Source organism: Helianthus annuus, chromosome 17 (assembly GCF_002127325.2).
Source record: "Helianthus annuus cultivar XRQ/B chromosome 17, HanXRQr2.0-SUNRISE, whole genome shotgun sequence".
NCBI lineage: Eukaryota > Viridiplantae > Streptophyta > Magnoliopsida > Asterales > Asteraceae > Helianthus > Helianthus annuus.
The window spans coordinates 119,386,112-119,403,633 of record NC_035449.2 but is presented as its reverse complement, the minus strand read 5'-3'; the positions used below and the strand labels follow the sequence as shown (position 1 = coordinate 119,403,633).

General features: G+C 36.2%; 1 protein-coding gene across 2 annotated transcripts; it reads left to right on the top strand.

The window, feature by feature from the left end:
- Nucleotides 1-5,352: 5,352 nt before the first annotated feature.
- On the top strand, nt 5,353-10,567 carry LOC110920775 (delta-aminolevulinic acid dehydratase, chloroplastic). 2 transcript variants are annotated; one of them, XM_022164969.2, is made up of 13 exons: nt 5,353-5,485; nt 6,950-7,254; nt 7,583-7,694; nt 7,778-7,851; nt 7,930-7,998; nt 8,074-8,157; nt 8,251-8,320; nt 8,472-8,527; nt 8,608-8,729; nt 8,810-8,881; nt 8,973-9,054; nt 9,143-9,220; nt 10,197-10,567. In XM_022164969.2, the coding sequence occupies exons 2-13, from the start codon at nt 6,961-6,963 to the stop codon at nt 10,359-10,361; spliced, it is 1,278 nt and encodes a 425-aa protein (XP_022020661.1). In that variant the 5' UTR covers nt 5,353-5,485; nt 6,950-6,960; the 3' UTR covers nt 10,362-10,567. The 2 variants fall into 2 exon arrangements, with proteins under 2 accessions (XP_022020661.1, XP_022020662.1); XM_022164970.2 differs by having other exon boundaries at nt 5,377-5,492; nt 10,197-10,552.
- The last annotated feature ends 6,955 nt before the right edge of the window (nt 10,568-17,522 follow it).

Genomic DNA, 17,522 nt, shown 5'->3' with positions numbered 1-17,522 from the left:
CAACGAGACTAAATCAAATAAAAAGGTGGTGTTTAGGCGGTTTAGATCCTCCCCTCTCATGTTGAGATTGTATGATAGCTAGGTTAATAATGTGGTTGGATGACCTAGGCGTATGGCTTTTTGATTATTGATAGCCCGAGAGGGTCTTCGATACTATCCGCCGCAAATCACGTGTTTAGTGAATTTTGTTTTAAGTGTAAGCGGTGTTTAAAATATGGTGTACATGCTACTAATTAACTTTATGTTGGTCGCAGTTTGCATGGCATGAGCTGATGAACACAAGTGATTAATATAACATGAAGATATATAATACATTAAGAACAAATGTATATGTTAGAATCAATACTTAAATCAAGTAACGTAATCCTTGTTCAAGCTAAGGGGGCGGAAAGAAAAACTGAATAGCTAATATGTGTATCGAGAATAACTATAATTAAGGGGCTTGTAGCCTAGCGGTATCACGATGTGTACATAATGGTTGTGGTCCTCTGTAAGAGTATCTCCAATGCTAGAGCAACTCCAAAATCCAGACCCACCAACTCACACCTCACTTAATATTAATATATATTTAAGAAAGAATGGTTTGGGGGGGGGGGGGCACCCGTTTTATCCGATAGAACATACCGGTCTTGTCCACCTCATCTCCTCCAATGCAACCTTGTATTTGGTTGTTGTATTTGAATTCTGGACCCAAACCATTTGAGGGCATTGGAGATGCTTTAAGTGGTTGTGTGACAACCGTAAAAAATCCAGGTATCCGTACAATTTAATTTACCATGATTAGTGCTTAATGACTGTGCTGAATTACAAATGACTGCTTTCTGATTTCTGTATCATACTTACATGTGCATCACATTTCATATTGTCACATCATTGTTACATGCAAACTTTAGTGACATAAACGATGCACAAAGCACGGTTAGCACAGTTAGCGGATAATTCAGAAAAATGCTGACGATGTTCAGTACATAGACAAACAGTGTTTGAGACCCAGTATGGGCCAAAGACAAGGTACTACACTAGTATAGGGTGTAGGAAAGTGAGGATCACAAAACTGCTTCACTAGGTGATAGTTTAAGTGCCGGAAAGTGCCTAAAACACACTTAAAGTGATGAATTCAGCATTTTTCAGCAAAAATCAGCATTTTAACAAGCTAATTACATGCGAAAACATGACTAAATGGTCCTGAATGCTTTCCTAAGTGTCGGGAATTAAAAGTGTCACAAAAGGGTACTTAAAGATCACTAAACGGAATAGTTTGACACTTTAACGAACCGGTATCTAACCGAACAACCGAACACTACCCGAAACCCCAAAATTATACTAGAAACATTGTTTTAATGTTTCCAAGCTACTTATGATCCCCGAACACCCTAACACACTATATAACACATCATACACTTAAACATTAATCAATACACTTAACCTCTAACTAGATCTTCTAACTTACCATTTAATCTCAACCAATACCCCCCCCCCCTATGTTGGGATGGTTACAAGGTGGCCCCACCACCTTGATCTTCTCAATCTTACTAGATATTATATAATCTCATTTGATTTAGTAGAAGATTATGTTATGTACTTAAGGGACTTGTTACACAATGGATAAAAGGATTAGATGGTTATAAGAAGACATGAGCTCTCATAATCACCCACACTTAATCACCTCCATCTTTCTTCCTCCCTCCTTTCCTCTCTTCGGCCGAGAACAAGCAACAATAACACCACCATCATCAACTCACTTCCATCCAATCCAAGATCACCATAAGGTGCTAGAAGGTGTTTAAGGAAGTGTGGAGCTTGTGGATCTTGAAGGACCTCTTCCAATAGCTTTTATCCAACACATTTATCATCTTCTTCATCAAGTGTTCTTCCCTAGCCTTTGTGCTAGTAGTAAGCTTCATATCACTTGATCTTACTTCATATATTGTTGGTTAAAAGATGATGAACATTGTTAATCTTGATGAACGCTAAAGAACATAATCATGAAACCTTAACATAAGCTTAATACCATATGAATACATGTTGATTTGTGTTTATTTGTTTCATGATGATTGATGATTTGTGTTAGTGATGTTAGACATCATAAGAAACCTACTAGATTGTGATTAAACACATGATCTAGTAAGTTAAGGTGATGATCTTGTGAAAGACCAAGATCATCATGCTTTATGTTTTCATGAACTTGAAAAATGAACATGATTTTATGAATGAGGAAAAATGTAACATGATTACTAGACATAAACTTGAATGATTCCAAAGAAACCAAGTTAAATCACAAGATTTACATGAACATTGTTTTTAAAGAAACTAATCATGTTTCTAGAGGTGAAACAAGTATAAGAATACATTGTTTACAAGAAAAATTCAAGAGAATGATTTTTGGAAAAATCATCTAGTAAGTTGTAAACACTTAAATCTTTCAAGAATGAGATTTTTAAAGAAGTAAACACACTTTAAAGGGTAACTAAACATACTAGACACACTACCAAGTTACTACAAGTTTTTATGAAAGTTCAAGTTCATGATTATTACGTAGATAGCAATATTTTGGCACTTGGTAAGTATAAGTTGTTTAAGATTGATTGTTGATTGTTTGTGATGATTTTGAAAAGAAAATGATATGCTTTGATAGCATGGACACCTCCATTTTTAGTTTTAGGGGAAACTATGGCAAAATTTTCTAAAAATATAAACTCTTAGAAAAATATTTTCTAAACAAATATTAACAAGTGTGTTTTAACTATGGTTTTCAATATAAACTTTGCCATAGATTTTGTTACAAAAATACAAGTATTGGAGGTTGGTTTTTATAAATAAAAATGGATAAATATGTATTTAGAATATATATTTATATTAAAGACACATTGTGTGTAATTATTTGTATACTTTGTGTATTAGTTATATTATTTTAGGATTTAAAGTAATATAACTTAACAAAACACCAAGAATTTACAATCCAAAATAATACCAAAAATCACAAGGAATAAATATATAAGTTACACACTTAATATTGTGAAACCGAACGCAAGAACGTAACTTACAAAATATTCTGGAAGATACCTTTATAAATATATTTTTGGTAAATATTATCTTGGATACGAAAGAAATGAAAATATGATTTTTATTATTATTACAAAGTATATCATATTTTCGACAAGAAGAAAATATGTTATTTTTGGAAGTAAAAATATAGTTTCTTGGTATAATTAGAAGATATATGATTTTCGAGAAAAATATATATTTTCTTGAAATACATTATTTTTGGACAAAATAAGTTTATATATATTTTCTAAAGTGAGACTTGAAAATATATTATTTTGGAACTACAAATACAAGAATGCGAATATACGTGTATGAGATACCCCCATCATTGGGAAGGAAATACGAAAATAAATACTTGAGAAGTATTGTTACAGAAATATTGTTTAACAAATTATTCCAAAATTTAACATAATTTAAAGTTATAATAACTATTATTTTAACAAGGAATTATAACTTGGGATAATATTAAAAGAAACGTAACTCAAAAACGTAAATACTAAGTCAAGGCACGGCCCGTTCGTCTAATAGACCCTAGTACATTGTAGGGAGTCGTGTTCGCTGAGGAGATTTGAGTTACGAGTACCGAAGACGCAAAACCGTGAGTTCATGTCCCCATTTTCTTTTAACTGTTTTCAGTTTTATAACTTCGGGGGTGAAATACATGTTACAATTGTTTACAAACGTTTTATACATGGTATGATTAGCTAAGGAGGGTTACTGCTTGATCATGTGAAAGGTTGGTACAACACTTAAGGCCATTAATCCTCGTCGTAGGACCGAAGGACATGAGTGATAGATCTATTTGGGTGTAGCGAGCCCACACCCATGAGGACCAGGGTGGCCCATGTGGTGACTATGTCCACATACTAATGCCGTGGCAAAATTCCGCTAGGTTTGAGTTTTCCTGCACCATTTCACACATGCCTTTGGCCTTGCAAACCATTGGTGATCCGTTTTTCCTTATTGCTACATACCAGGGACATACATACATACAGACATACTTTAAAGGTTTATTCGTACACAAACACATGAACTCGCTCAACTTTTGTTGATGTTTCCAAATTACATGTATTTCAGGGAACTAAGTGGATCTGGCAGGTGTTTGCATATTTTCAAGCTGCGTCATGAATAAAAGATGTCATCCAAGGTCGTTAGGGTTTAGAGGATGTATCTTAATCCTGTACGAGATACATGGTTCTAAACTCGGGTTTTAATTAAGGTCTTTTGTCGAGTCTTCGTGAACTCATTAAAACATGTTGTGGTTTGTAACTTGAATTTGGTGTCAATGTTTCAGACAAGTATGTTATGTTATTTTCAAACTTAATTAATGGATGAACATCTTATGGTTTTGATCATATAGCGTTGTTATGATTGAATGCTATGGTATTAAGAAAGTCACACCAATAATCACGCTTCCGCAAAAGTCAGGGTGTGATAGGTTGAGGGTTCTAGTCCATAGTGGACAAAGATGTAAATTTTGGTGGTGGGATTAAAGGGGTGTGATTTAGCTTAACTGAAAATAAAACCAACACAACTAAACCAAACAAAAAAACAATGGTTCATTTACTTCATTTTTTCAGTTATGAGTTTTTCAGTGATTTAGTCTCAGGTGTGCTTTTTGAAAAAAATGCACCTTATGTTACCAAAAGCGCATGGGTTAGAGCCTTGATGCGCTTTGCGCCTAGGCACGCCATTGTAACCATTCATTCTAGTTATTAACATAACTAAAATTTTCTACAGAAGTACAATTTAGACGTTTGGTGAATATAACACGTTGAGATTAGGGGTGACAACTTTTGATCTAATATATTACGACACAAATTTAATGAAGTGTAGGTTGTTATATTTATTGGTATAGTAAACGATCGTGTTTATCTAATCCGGTTTGGACCAGTTTATTTTAAACCGGCCATGTTCAACCGGTTTATCTAAACAGGCCGTATTCGTCTTGACTTATTAAACTCGTTTATTTAAACATATCGACTCACTAACCCGTTTAAATCCTACAACCCTCCATCTTGATTAGCACGTATACAAGTTGATTATTACCATCAAAAGTTTAGACAAATTAGTTAAACGAGTCGTGTTCGGATTACACAACTTTAACTCCTAACACGCTAAGGTCGATGTTTTGACACAAATAAAAATACGAGGCATGTTCATCTTGATCAAGTTAACCTACCAACCCGTCAACCTATCACACGACATCGTCCGGTTGGTTAGTGATGAAATTAGAGATAACTTTAAGAGTTTAAGGTATAGTGTAAATTTGTAAAAATAAAAAGTTTAGTGGCACTTATGTTTGTGGTAAAAAAACAGAAGATAGATACAAAATCTGATCTAAAACGATGAAAGCCCATCTTTGTCACATTACCTACCAATTGCTCCTCCATCGCCGGCCCTGCAGCGTCGTCAACTCCTCCGCCATCATAACAATCCTGTTAGTCGTAAACTTTTATCTCTCGTCTTTGAAATTTGTGTAGGGATTTATTGTGCTGTTTGGTTTTAAATTGAATTCGTTTTATTTGTTAATCTGCATTTGACAGCAAGATGATGGATACAAATTTATGTATTAGTTTGTTTCTTTTTAGTGTAATTGAAGTCTAGTGTTGATCATTTAAACAATTGAGTGTAGGTTTCCAGTTAAAAATTGTGTCTCGTTTCTTATGATACGAAGATATTGGAGATGTGATCCCCAAAGTGGAGGTTGCAATTACGAATTATCACAATTGATGTTTTTTTTATTATACAAAATTTTGATTGCTTAAAGAAAAACATATATCAAATAAGGGTATCTATGATCAATCATGTTACACTTATTATCAAAATCATCATTCAGAAACTTACTATTTGAGCCCTAATTAATATGATGATTGGCGGAAGAAGTAGATTATCCAACAGTAGAAACGAATTATTGCGACTCCAAGTTATAATATCACTTCAAAAAAAATCACATTCGAAGACCCAAGACCCCGTGATTTATCAAACTGTGCATTGAAGCATACTGATATGTATTTATCGGTAACGCTGTCCCACTATCTTCTTGTGAAATAAATTTGATGTTAGGTTATTAGTTATCAGTTTTTTTCTGGTTGAGTATGCATAGTAAATATGCTGAAAAGCAGGTAAGAAATAGTTAAATACATGAACATGTAATTTGTTCCTAGATGGATTTTTTTTTTTTTTTTTGTAAGTTATTACTGAGAAAAAGGTGAATTAGTTTCTTCGGTGTGTGTATGGAAACCGCAGAAAATGATTAGTGGTGTCTGGAACAATCGCTAGTTCTGTAGTTAGTATGCATGGAGATGGAGAAATGTTTAATGATTCAGATGTAATGCCCTCAATCGATTTAATATGTAACCCCATCGCATTGACAAGACTGACTTTCCCTTATGGCTCCACAGCCAAGAGGGGGCTTAGTAAACAATCACTAGAACTGAGAAGTTCAAAGCAACCGAGGGCCGGAATTTGAAACTAATCTAAATCGATGCTTTATACCTATGCAGTTAATATCGGTCACTTAGTAAAATATCGGTGTCAAATATCGGTACCGATATTATCGGCGATATTGACTGATATTTGACCGATATATCACCGATATTTGACCGATATAACCGATATATCACTGATATATCACTGAATTATTGGTGTTAAATTGCTATATATAAAAATTCTGCATTATATTAAAATTACCGATATCCCACCGATATCTCACCGAGATAACCTATATTTCAAATATCGGTCCTTGACCGATATCCGATATTTTACCGCACTAACTGCATAGCTTTATACTATAGGTAGAATAGTTACTTTTATTTTCTCCAAACAACAAACCACGTATATCTTTATTTTCAGGTTTCTTGATTTTTTTCTAATAACTTTTTCTTGTATTTTGTTGTTGCAGAATTCATAGTTATGGCTTCCACAATTGTGAATATGCCATTGAATGTTGGAACAATCAAGGGTCTAGATTGCCTTAGCCATGGAAAATTTAATGCTAATGCTCTTCCAATTCGCCCGTCGGTATCTAGTTTGCCACATAGGCGTATGCTTGTAGTAAAGGCTTCCACAAATGACGGACCCATCAAAAAGTTGGGTATGAGTGATGCAGAATGTGAAGCTGCTGTTGTTGCTGGAAACATCCCTGAAGCGCCTCCGGTGCCCCCCATTCCCGCTTCTCCTGCTGGAACTCCTGTGGGTACTTCAGTTGTAAGTGTTCTCACCTTAATTTCTGGTAGAAATAAGAGTACGCAATGGGTTAAAAGTTTAAGAATCAAATAAAGCGATAGGCAATGGTCGGTCAAGATACAGAAATCACCACTTGAACAACTCGCCAGGCAATCTAAACGCGAACTGAGACACGCAAATCACCACTCAATTCTTGTAATTGTAGTTTAAATATTTAGTTATTGAATGAAGCAGGGCAGTGAGTGACTGCTTCTCCTCTTTATTTTAAAGAATTCATGCAAGGTTCGACAATATATAACAAGTGTGTTATTTCATGATCTTTACATGTTATGCCTGCTCATTTATGAAGGATATTAGGAGTCGGCCACGTCGCAACCGTCGGTCACCAGTCTTGAGATCTGCATTCCAGGAAACAAGCTTGTCCCCTGCAAATTTTGTGTACCCACTTTTCATTCATGAAGGTCCAAATCGATGACAATTGTTATATCTCTTCATTTTATTTCTACTTTATATTTTTCGGTTTCATTCTTCTTTGGATTTGCAGGTGAAGAGGACACACCTATCGGGGCCATGCCCGGTTGCTATAGGCTTGGATGGAGACACGGGCTTGTTGAAGAGGTTTGTTATCTATTTCTTCTCGGTTTTGCTTTCTTGTTGGAAAATAAAATAACTGGTCCTTATCATGTGGTATGTCAGGTTGCCAAGGCTCGTGATGTTGGGGTCAACAGTATTGTGCTTTTCCCTAAAGTTCCGGATGCATTAAAGGTTGCTGTTTATATTTCAATTCAATGTATCCCTCACAAAAAAAAGTGTAAAGTAATTCGGTTTTTGGATTTTTAGAGTCCCACCGGAGATGAAGCATACAATGATAATGGACTAGTACCTCGAACTATCCGCTTGCTCAAGGACAAGTACCCTGATCTTGTAAGAAGAATATGCATTGATTTTTTTTTATATTATTTTATATACCGAGTAATTTTGGGTGAAATTTTAATGGTTTAATGTTTACGTGGACAGATTATTTACACTGACGTTGCTCTAGATCCATATTCTTCGGATGGGCATGATGGTATTGTCAGAGAAGATGGTAAGAAAAAAAATTAACAAAATCTGAAATAAAATGATGAAAAATTCCTCTTGTTTGCAATTTGATTATTATTATTTTAAAAGCTTTAAATCCCGATGGAGAAGGTATGCCAATCATCGATGAATGCACTCATGTGTGTTATGTTATACAGGAGTTATATTGAACGATGAGACTGTGCATCAGTTATGCAAACAGGCTGTTTCACAGGTATATGCTTACTTTCATATGTGATATGATCTACTAAGTGTTTCTAAGTTCGGTTTTGGCAATGTGCGTTTCTTTCATAGGCTCGTGCTGGAGCAGATGTGGTAAGTCCCAGTGACATGATGGATGGTCGTGTAGGGGCAATTCGGTCAGCCCTTGATGCTGAAGGTTTCCAACATGTGTCTATTATGTCCTATACTGCAAAGTAAATTTCTAATCTACCCTTATCTATTGCTTTTGAGTTGGCTGGTTTTCTCAAAACATGTCTGCTTTTGTTGTGTACAGATACGCCAGCTCATTTTACGGTCCATTTCGAGAAGCGTTAGACTCGAATCCCCGTTTTGGAGATAAGAAAACGTATGTGACTGTTGTGTTTCCTTGTTTATTAGTTTAATAATGTGAAAACTTGATGGAATAAAGTGTATTTACTGTGGCTTTTGTGCAAAAGTTACCAAATGAACCCTGCAAACTATAGAGAAGCCCTGATTGAGTTGCGTGCAGATGAGTCTGAAGGGGCAGACATCCTTCTGGTCAGTATTTTCTTTTTTTTTTTTTTAAGTTTTATTGTTTTACCGATGAAATAGTATTTTAACTGTAATCACCTATAATTGGTCGCAGGTAAAACCAGGCTTGCCTTACTTGGATGTTGTTAGGTTGCTCCGTGATAACTCTCCATTGCCAATCGCTGCATATCAGGTAATCATTAGTTCTAATGTTCATATCACGTTATATGTATCGTCACTTCTACAACCACAAAGGGGTTGAGTTAAGGGGTAAGGTCTGGGATCTGTGTATAATCACTGTATATATTTCACCAACATGTTTTTTATAATACAAATTTATATTTTTGACAATTGTCTAAAATACCCTTTAAGAAAGATGAATAAGAAAGCCTCTTGGATAGGTTACCCCCCCCCCCCCCCCAAAAAAAAAAAAAAAAAAAAAGGTAACTCATACTTTGTTAACCCTCACCTATGAGCGTCAAACCAAAACATAATCTCATTTTAAAGTTACTTCTGCTTCATACTGAGGGGTGGCAATTCGTGACACAGTGCTGAGGCGCAGTGGATAAGCAGAAAAAAAAAAAAAAAACGAAACCAAGTGCGTGCAAAAACTGCCTCACGCGGGCCCGGGTTTTCGGAGCTGCATTCGTGTCCGCGGACGTACGAGTTCAACCAAATTCCAGCTCAGAAACTCATTTTTCTTAAAAAAGCCCACGCTTTTTTGCGCCTAGGCTCCGGGCGAGGCCGATGAGCCTCGCCTGCGCCTTGTGTCTTTGACAACATAGGAAAAAACCAAAATTATCTAATTTGTAAGCTCAACCCACCAACCCGGTTAAATACATTTAACTTGTTTACAACATGATTACAACCCATTTACAATCCGCTAACCCATTTGACCCGTTTAGATAAACATGTTACAGGGTTGTGTTTGGGTTACATGGTTTTATACTTTTATGTTTGGTCAACGTTGATATCTTTGACACTAATAATTATATGGGTCGTGTGCGGGTTCATCAATTTCAACCTGCTCACCTGCCGATCCAACACAATTTGCCATCCTAGACATTGGCTAGTTTGACATATTATGGGTGTAAACAGGCCAGAAAATGAACTTCTGCAATTCGTATGCGTAGTCGAGTCGTTAAATATTTTGTTTTTTGGGGTTGTAGGTTTCAGGAGAGTACTCGATGATAAAAGCCGGAGGCGTCTTAAAAATGATCGATGAGCAAAAAGTAATGCTGGAATCACTGATGTGTTTGAGGCGTGCTGGCGCAGATATCATCCTCACCTATTTCGCATTACAGGCAGCCAGATGCTTGTGCGGTGAGAAGTAAACGCGGTTGGCGTATTTGAGTTCGAGTTTCTTGCCAGACGGGTATTTTTAAATATTTATTTGTTGCATGAGTAGAAGAAAAATAAAAAAAAAGAAATAAAAAAATTGGAGTTGAAAAAGCTTCTGTAACTATTACATGTGATTGATGGCATAGTGCCATAGTGCGTTGATGTATATTAATTATTATAGGCCCCCCTTATTCCCGCACCCCCTATATCTTATTTTCACATCCCTAGTGTATACGGGCCGTATACAAAATATACGGCCCGTATAGAATGTTTTTGAATAGGAAGATGCGCAGAGAATGTTTTTTTTGATTTTACTATATACGGCTCGTATATAGTTATACGAGCCGTATACAAGTGTATACGATTTATAAAAAGTATACGGCTCAATGGATTTATTTCTGAGGTTTTTATGTTTACCAAATGTATACGGGCCGTATAGATTGATGTTTTTCAATTATCACGTTTTTCCCGTAAAAACACCATCATTCTAGGGTTTCTAAACTCTTCATCACCTTTAAACAACGTTGATCGGAACACGCCGCTTAAATCGGAGCACAAGTAGAGTAACGTTACCGATCAGTCCGTTGATCAAGTAACTAGTAGAAGAACCCGATACAAACAAGTTCTCCATAGTTTGTTATTCAGATCTCTATTCGGTCATCTTTCCAAACTACAACACACGATAACAACACACGATAACTTTAAACTTTATAGTGTGTGATTTGACCAGGAAATGATTGGAGGTGATTGCTACTTTTAATAAGCTGTCATAGTTGTCAAATTCGATTTCAACAAATCTTTTCCTTTTCCTTCAATTTCTAGAACATTCTCCGTAACATGAAGACGTGTCGGGTTCTTCTACTAGTGGTATTTTAATGAAGTATTGAAGATTGAATGTGCAAATCCAACCGTTTTTTACTACGGAAACGGTGGCTATGCGAAATACAAACCGCAATCTTTTGTGACTATGGGAAACACAAGTTTTCTTTTTGAGCTTGATGGATGTCCGTTATCTCAGTTGAGGCGGGCATTGTTTGAATCTGAATATAAGTAGATGTTACGTGTAACTTCATTAAACCAAGAACAAAGCCTATTTTGAAACCCCATGTGTTCGTATCAGCGTTGTTTATCACCCTGTGCGAGCATTGGAAACCCGACAAACAGTCTTGACAACTGTGACAGCTTATCTATCTGTGTGTGTCACATCCATCCTGTTATAGCAATCGATATGATTAATTTTACAGATTTTTTTCTAATTAGCGTTGTTAACTACCAAAAGAATGCATACACAAATAGTTCTAGTGGACGAAGCAAAGAGACCGTTGTGTATATGAATCATGTTTTTTTCTAATTAGCGTTGTTAACTACCTAGAAATTGATATGGTGAGTTGGTAATCAAAATCAAGATGTCAGACAACGTGCCTTTCGAGATCCAAGAGGAAATAATCAAACGGCTTCCAGTAAAATCACTGATTCGATTCCGATCAGTCTCCAAATCATGTAAAGCTATTGTTGTTATTGTGCCTATCTCGGTTGTTCAGTACTTTCGTGATAATAAAACAAGAAATAATCAAACGGCTTCCAGTAAAATCACTAAAATCACTGATTCGATTCCGATCAGTCTCCAAATCATGGAAAGCTGTTGTTGTTATTGTGCCTATCTCGGTTGTTCAGTACTTTCGTGATAATAAAACAAGTAGACATTGATTTTGCCAAGATTGAAGGAAAGAATCTGGCCATAAGCGTTGTGGATTCTCAGCGTTATTCGAATGTAAGTGGATCGGGTTCTGCTAGTTATTCGGAATGTTTCGAATCATCACAGAAGACGTGTCGGGTTCAACTCTCCTATATCAACATACTCTTCTCCAGACGCTTAGTTGTTACGAATGACAACTTGAGGGGTCTAGTTAACTTTCAGATTCAGATTCAGGAAGCAGATGATTGGAGCGCAGGAATCAATGCAAAACCCTCACCCTCAAAATCAACCAGAAACCAAAGGAAAAAGGGCAGATAATGGCTGATGGTTCTTCGTTGAGGAAACCAAACGTAGACGGAAATGATAGGCATGGTAACCGGAAGAGAAAAAACCCTAGTGCATATTCAATCTTCATTGTTTCATTAAAATTATAACACACGATAAAATGCTTGGAACTCACCTAATAACAAATAATCAGTTCAAACTTTCAACAATCGACATCTGGTCCTTGTTTTTCCACATCGTTCTAATAGATTAAAGAGAATAAACCAATTTTTACCCATAGTATACGGGCCATATAACAATATACGACCCATATACATCGTTCGTATACATTGTATACGATCGGTAAATTTTTTTTACCAAGAGTATACGACCGTATAAACCGTATACGGCCCGTATACATATGGTAAAAACCTCTGTAATCTTTGTATAGCGTGTGATTTGATCGGTTGTATTAAGTTATCTATGTTGAATTTGATTTCAACAAATCTTTTCCTTTTCCTTCAATTTCTAGAACATTCTCCGTAACATGAAGAGAAATCAATTGTATTTTTTTAATTGCTTCTCTTGTTAAATTTCTGAACCAACCGAAATCCACAAATTCCAACAATTACTTCGTTTTTACCGTCCGGTTTCCAAACTCTTTCACTCAAAATTAATATTCACTGTGGTGGATGCAAGCATAAAGTTAGAAAAATACTCAAGAAGATTGAATAGTACACAACTGAAGGCTCAGTGCACGAAAAGTTTCTTACGAACGATATGTATCAGGAAGCTCAGTATCAACAACTTGTGAGTGGGAATATGGCTATGAAGAATAGTATGGATAAACAATCACCGGTACAGATTTTGGTGTTTTGGTAGGTTGAAAGAGGTGAATGGTCCTTGTTTTTCCATGTATCAACAATCACCTGACGTGTCGGGTTCTTCTGCTAGTAGTATGAGTATGAGTCCATTGTGGTTCGTGAACGTATTGTTGAAATCGTCCATCACTTAAGACCTTGAAAGATTTATTGAAATCGAAGAAAAGAGCAACTAGCAGAAGACGTGTCGGGTTCTTCCAACAAATTGTGTATGTGCTTGTGCTGTAGAAACCTGTGATGAACTTGTGCTGTAGAAACCGGTGATGAACTTGTGCTGTAGAAACCGGTGATGAACTTGTGCTGTAGAAACCGGTGATGAACTTGTGCTGTAGAACGTTGGAAACCCGACAAACAGTCTTGACAACTGTGACAACATATTCAATCTTCATTGCTTCATTAAAATTACAACACACGATAAAATGCTTGTAAAATTGCATCAACTCTCCTATATCAACATACTCTTCTCCAGACGCTTAGTTGTTATGAATGACAACTTGAGGGGTCTCGCTAACTTTCAGATTCAGATTCAGGAAACAGATGATTTGTAAAAAAAACTGGTTGATGAAACCGAAGCTGTTATTTCTGTTGTTGAGTACTTCCGAGATCTGATCCAACCGATAACTTTACACTTTATATAGTGTGTGATTTGACCGGTTGTATTCAGTTATTTCTGTTAATCCACAAATTCCAACAAATATTTCACTCCAGTAGCTGAAACCAAACGTAGAAGGAGATGATAGGCCTGGTAACCAGAAGAGAAAAAACCGCAGTGATTCGGAATGTTTCGAATCATTACAGAAGACGTGTCGGGTTCTTCTGCTAGTGATTCAGAATGTTTCGAATCATCACAGAAGACGTGTCGGGTTTTTCTGCTAGTGATTCGGAATGTTTCGAATCATCACAGAAGACGTGTCGGGTTCTTCTGCTAGTGATTCGGAATGTTTCGAATCATCACAGAAGACGTGTCGGGGTCTTCTGCTAGTAGTATGAGTCTGAGTCCATTGTGGTTCGTGAATGTTTCGAATCATCACAGAAGACGTGTCGGGTTCTGCTAGTAGTATGAGTCTGAGTCCGTGCGACGGACACAATTCTTGCAACTTAAATCCACAATCAACGTATACAGAGGCAAGAGAATGGCGAGTTATTTTCAGTTATTTCTGTTGATCCACAAATTCCATTGTTTAAATCAGAATCAGGTTCTCAAGACAAGGATCATTCTAATAGATTAAAGAGAATAAACCAATTTTTACCATTTTTTTACCCATAGTATACGGGCCGTATAACAATATACGACCCGTATACAACCATCGTATACATAGTATACGATCGGTAAAAATATTTTTTACCAGTCGTATACGGCCGTATAAACGGTATACGACCCGTATACGCATGGTAAAAAATGGTAATTGGTTGTGGTTCAGCAAAAATGACATTTAGCATTACTAACGGTTCAAGTAAGTATCTAAAATTTTGAAAATTCAGGTTTACCTTGTTAGTTTCTCAAACACTAATAAACATCTGCTTCCTGAATCTGAATCAGAATGTTAACTCTTTCACTCATCAACATCGAGGGTTGTATCGGAATCAGGCGTTGGAAGGATTGTAGTAGTAGGACATTGGTACCACTGTGAAAGTTGCATCAGGAAGCTCAACTTTAACGGACCGGTTATTCGACCGAGTAATCAATTGTATTTTTTTAGTTGATTCTCTTGTTAAGTTTTTCTGACCCAACCGAAATCCACAAATTCAAGTCAAGGATCGTTCTAATAGATTATGAGAATAAACCCTCGTTTCTTCATCTTCATCTTCAAGAACAATGATGAACAGATGATGTTTTTTTCGCAGAACGTGGTTGATTGGGGTGGTTTGGGTCTAGGTTGTCAGAGAGAGAAAAGGAGGTGAGATAGTGTGATACAATAAGGATGTTGGGAATTAAACGCATGTACGTGACAAAACAAGGATCGTTCTAATAGATTAAAGAGAATAAAGCAAGGATGTTGTGAATTCGCATAAACATATATTCGTTTCATAACCTCCTCCTATAAATCAACCACAACTGACAAAGAGCCTGTATTAGAAACCATCCTATGTCTTTTACCAACCGAAGAGGCAGAAAGGACAGATAATACATCATTTGTCGAGAAACCATACTGTCAATAAACTACCATCTTTTACTCATAAACCCTTGAATCCCAACGCTTCTCTAAAAGAGCCTGTATTAGAAACCATCCTATGTCTTTTACCAACCGAAGAGGTAGCAAGGACAGATAATACTTCATTTGTCGAGAAACCATACTGTCAAGAAACTAACATCTTTTACTCATAAACCCTTGAATCCCAACGCTTCTCTAAAAGAGCCTGTATTAGAAACCATCCTATGTCTTTTACCAACCGAAGAGGCAGCAAGGACAGATAATACTTCATTTGTCGAGAAACTATATTGTCAAGAAACTAACATCTTTTAATACTTCATTTGTAACCGTAAGGATAATGCAAATTTGTACGTAAAGATCTCTACACAAACTGTGTATGTGCTTGTGCTGTAGAAACCAGTGATGAATTTGTGTATCTAAATCAGGTTCTCTGCCTTAGATCGGTCATTCCTTGTGATACATGAACGTTGTATTCTTGGCTTTCAGAAGAGTTGGTATTGAACCAATAATACTTCAAACATTCTAAACCCTACTTGGAAACAAACCAACAAAATCCTTATACTCTTCTAGCAGAACCCGACACGTCTTCTATGATGATTCGAAACATTCACGAACCACAATGGACTCAGACTCATACTACTCACCCTCCCCTGAGGAAAAGTTTTCCCGACGACTCAAGACAAAGCAGTTGGTTTGGGTTCATATCAGCGTTGTTTATCACCCTTTGTAACCATTGGAAGCCCGACCACTAGCAGAATCATTGCATTACATCCCCGTTGAAAACAAGTGATTGAAACGCTTCTCCTTACAACTCTCATCAAATGCCTCACCCTTCCTTTTTGTTACAGTCATACGACACGTTTTTTTGTTTTTCAATCTTTGTTACTTGTTAAAGTTTTATTTTTTTCTACTTTTAGAAAGATTTGACCGCCTAACGACTGTAAAATGTCTCGTGTGATTGACACCTTAAATCCATTAAATACTTTGGGTAAAATCTAATTTTCTTTTCATACGACCCGTATATGTTATTTGTATCCATTGTATACGACCAGGCAAATTCTTTACACATGGTGTATACGGGCCGTATACAGTTATACGGCCCGTATGGAATGAAAAAAATGACAAAGTCTGAAGGCACAGACTTTGTTAGTTTTATTTTATTATATACGGCCGTATAACTGTATACGGCCCGTATACACCATTTGTAAATAAGTTTTTGCCATGTATTAATATTAGGACACTTATTATATGTTGAGGTGAAGGAGCTTTTGGTTCAGGTTTCGCTAAACAGTGATTTTAGATGATAAATGAGCTTGGGTGTGTTTGACTTGCAAGCAATGTTTTAAAAACCAGTTTTTAAATCATACCGGGTTAGACTCAGAAATGGTTCAACCGGTTAAACTGGGTTGTACCAGGCGGCTCAACCGTATTGACTAATTAACCCTAAAAATCCATAAAATATAATTTAAACTCAAAAAATAATCCAAACTACATTATTCGGTAATACAAAATATTACAAATGTTAATCTATAATTAAAATTTTAAGTTTTTAACCTTTGGCACGGTATAAACCGGTACCGGTACACTAATTTAAACCGGTATAACCAAATTTATCGGCAGTACAAGTTCTTTGTCGTTTCCTTAGTTTACCGGTATGATTCGTACCGGCCAAACAGCCGGCATCCGGTTTATCCGATTCAACCGAACAATTTAAACCGGGTTTTAAAACATTGCTTGCAAGTACATATTCTTTAATTGTTTAACTTTAAGTAACCAATGGTTTTTCTTTAATATTTTATAAATTAATAATGTATTAATTATGAATATATAAACTTTGTTATTATATAAACTTAAAAAAAAAGGTACATATAAGCATTTACACACACTCAAGGTGACATTACTTTAGTAAATTGCATTATAATGCAACTCATGTAACTTGATGTATGTATCATCAAGTTCATGGTCATGCTTTGTCAACCCTTAACCATATTGTTTTGAACGGTAACCCTCAACCATATTAAATTTAACATCTTCAAAGTTGCTGCCGTTTCATTCGCCGCTCAAGATATAGGCGGAAATCCTTAACTAGGGCTGTAAATGTACCGAACGTTTAGCGAACAGTTCGGTGGGAAGTTCGTTTATGTTCGTTCGATTAGCTTA

Coding starts and splice junctions, on each gene's coding strand:
- LOC110920775 (XM_022164969.2), top strand. CDS start 6,961: ATGGCTTCCACAATTGTGAATATGCCATTGAATGTTGGAACAATCAAG. Junction 7,999..8,073: donor AAGTTCCGGATGCATTAAAG/GTTGCTGTTTAT, acceptor TTGGATTTTTAG/AGTCCCACCGGAGATGAAGC. Junction 9,055..9,142: donor AAGGGGCAGACATCCTTCTG/GTCAGTATTTTC, acceptor AATTGGTCGCAG/GTAAAACCAGGCTTGCCTTA.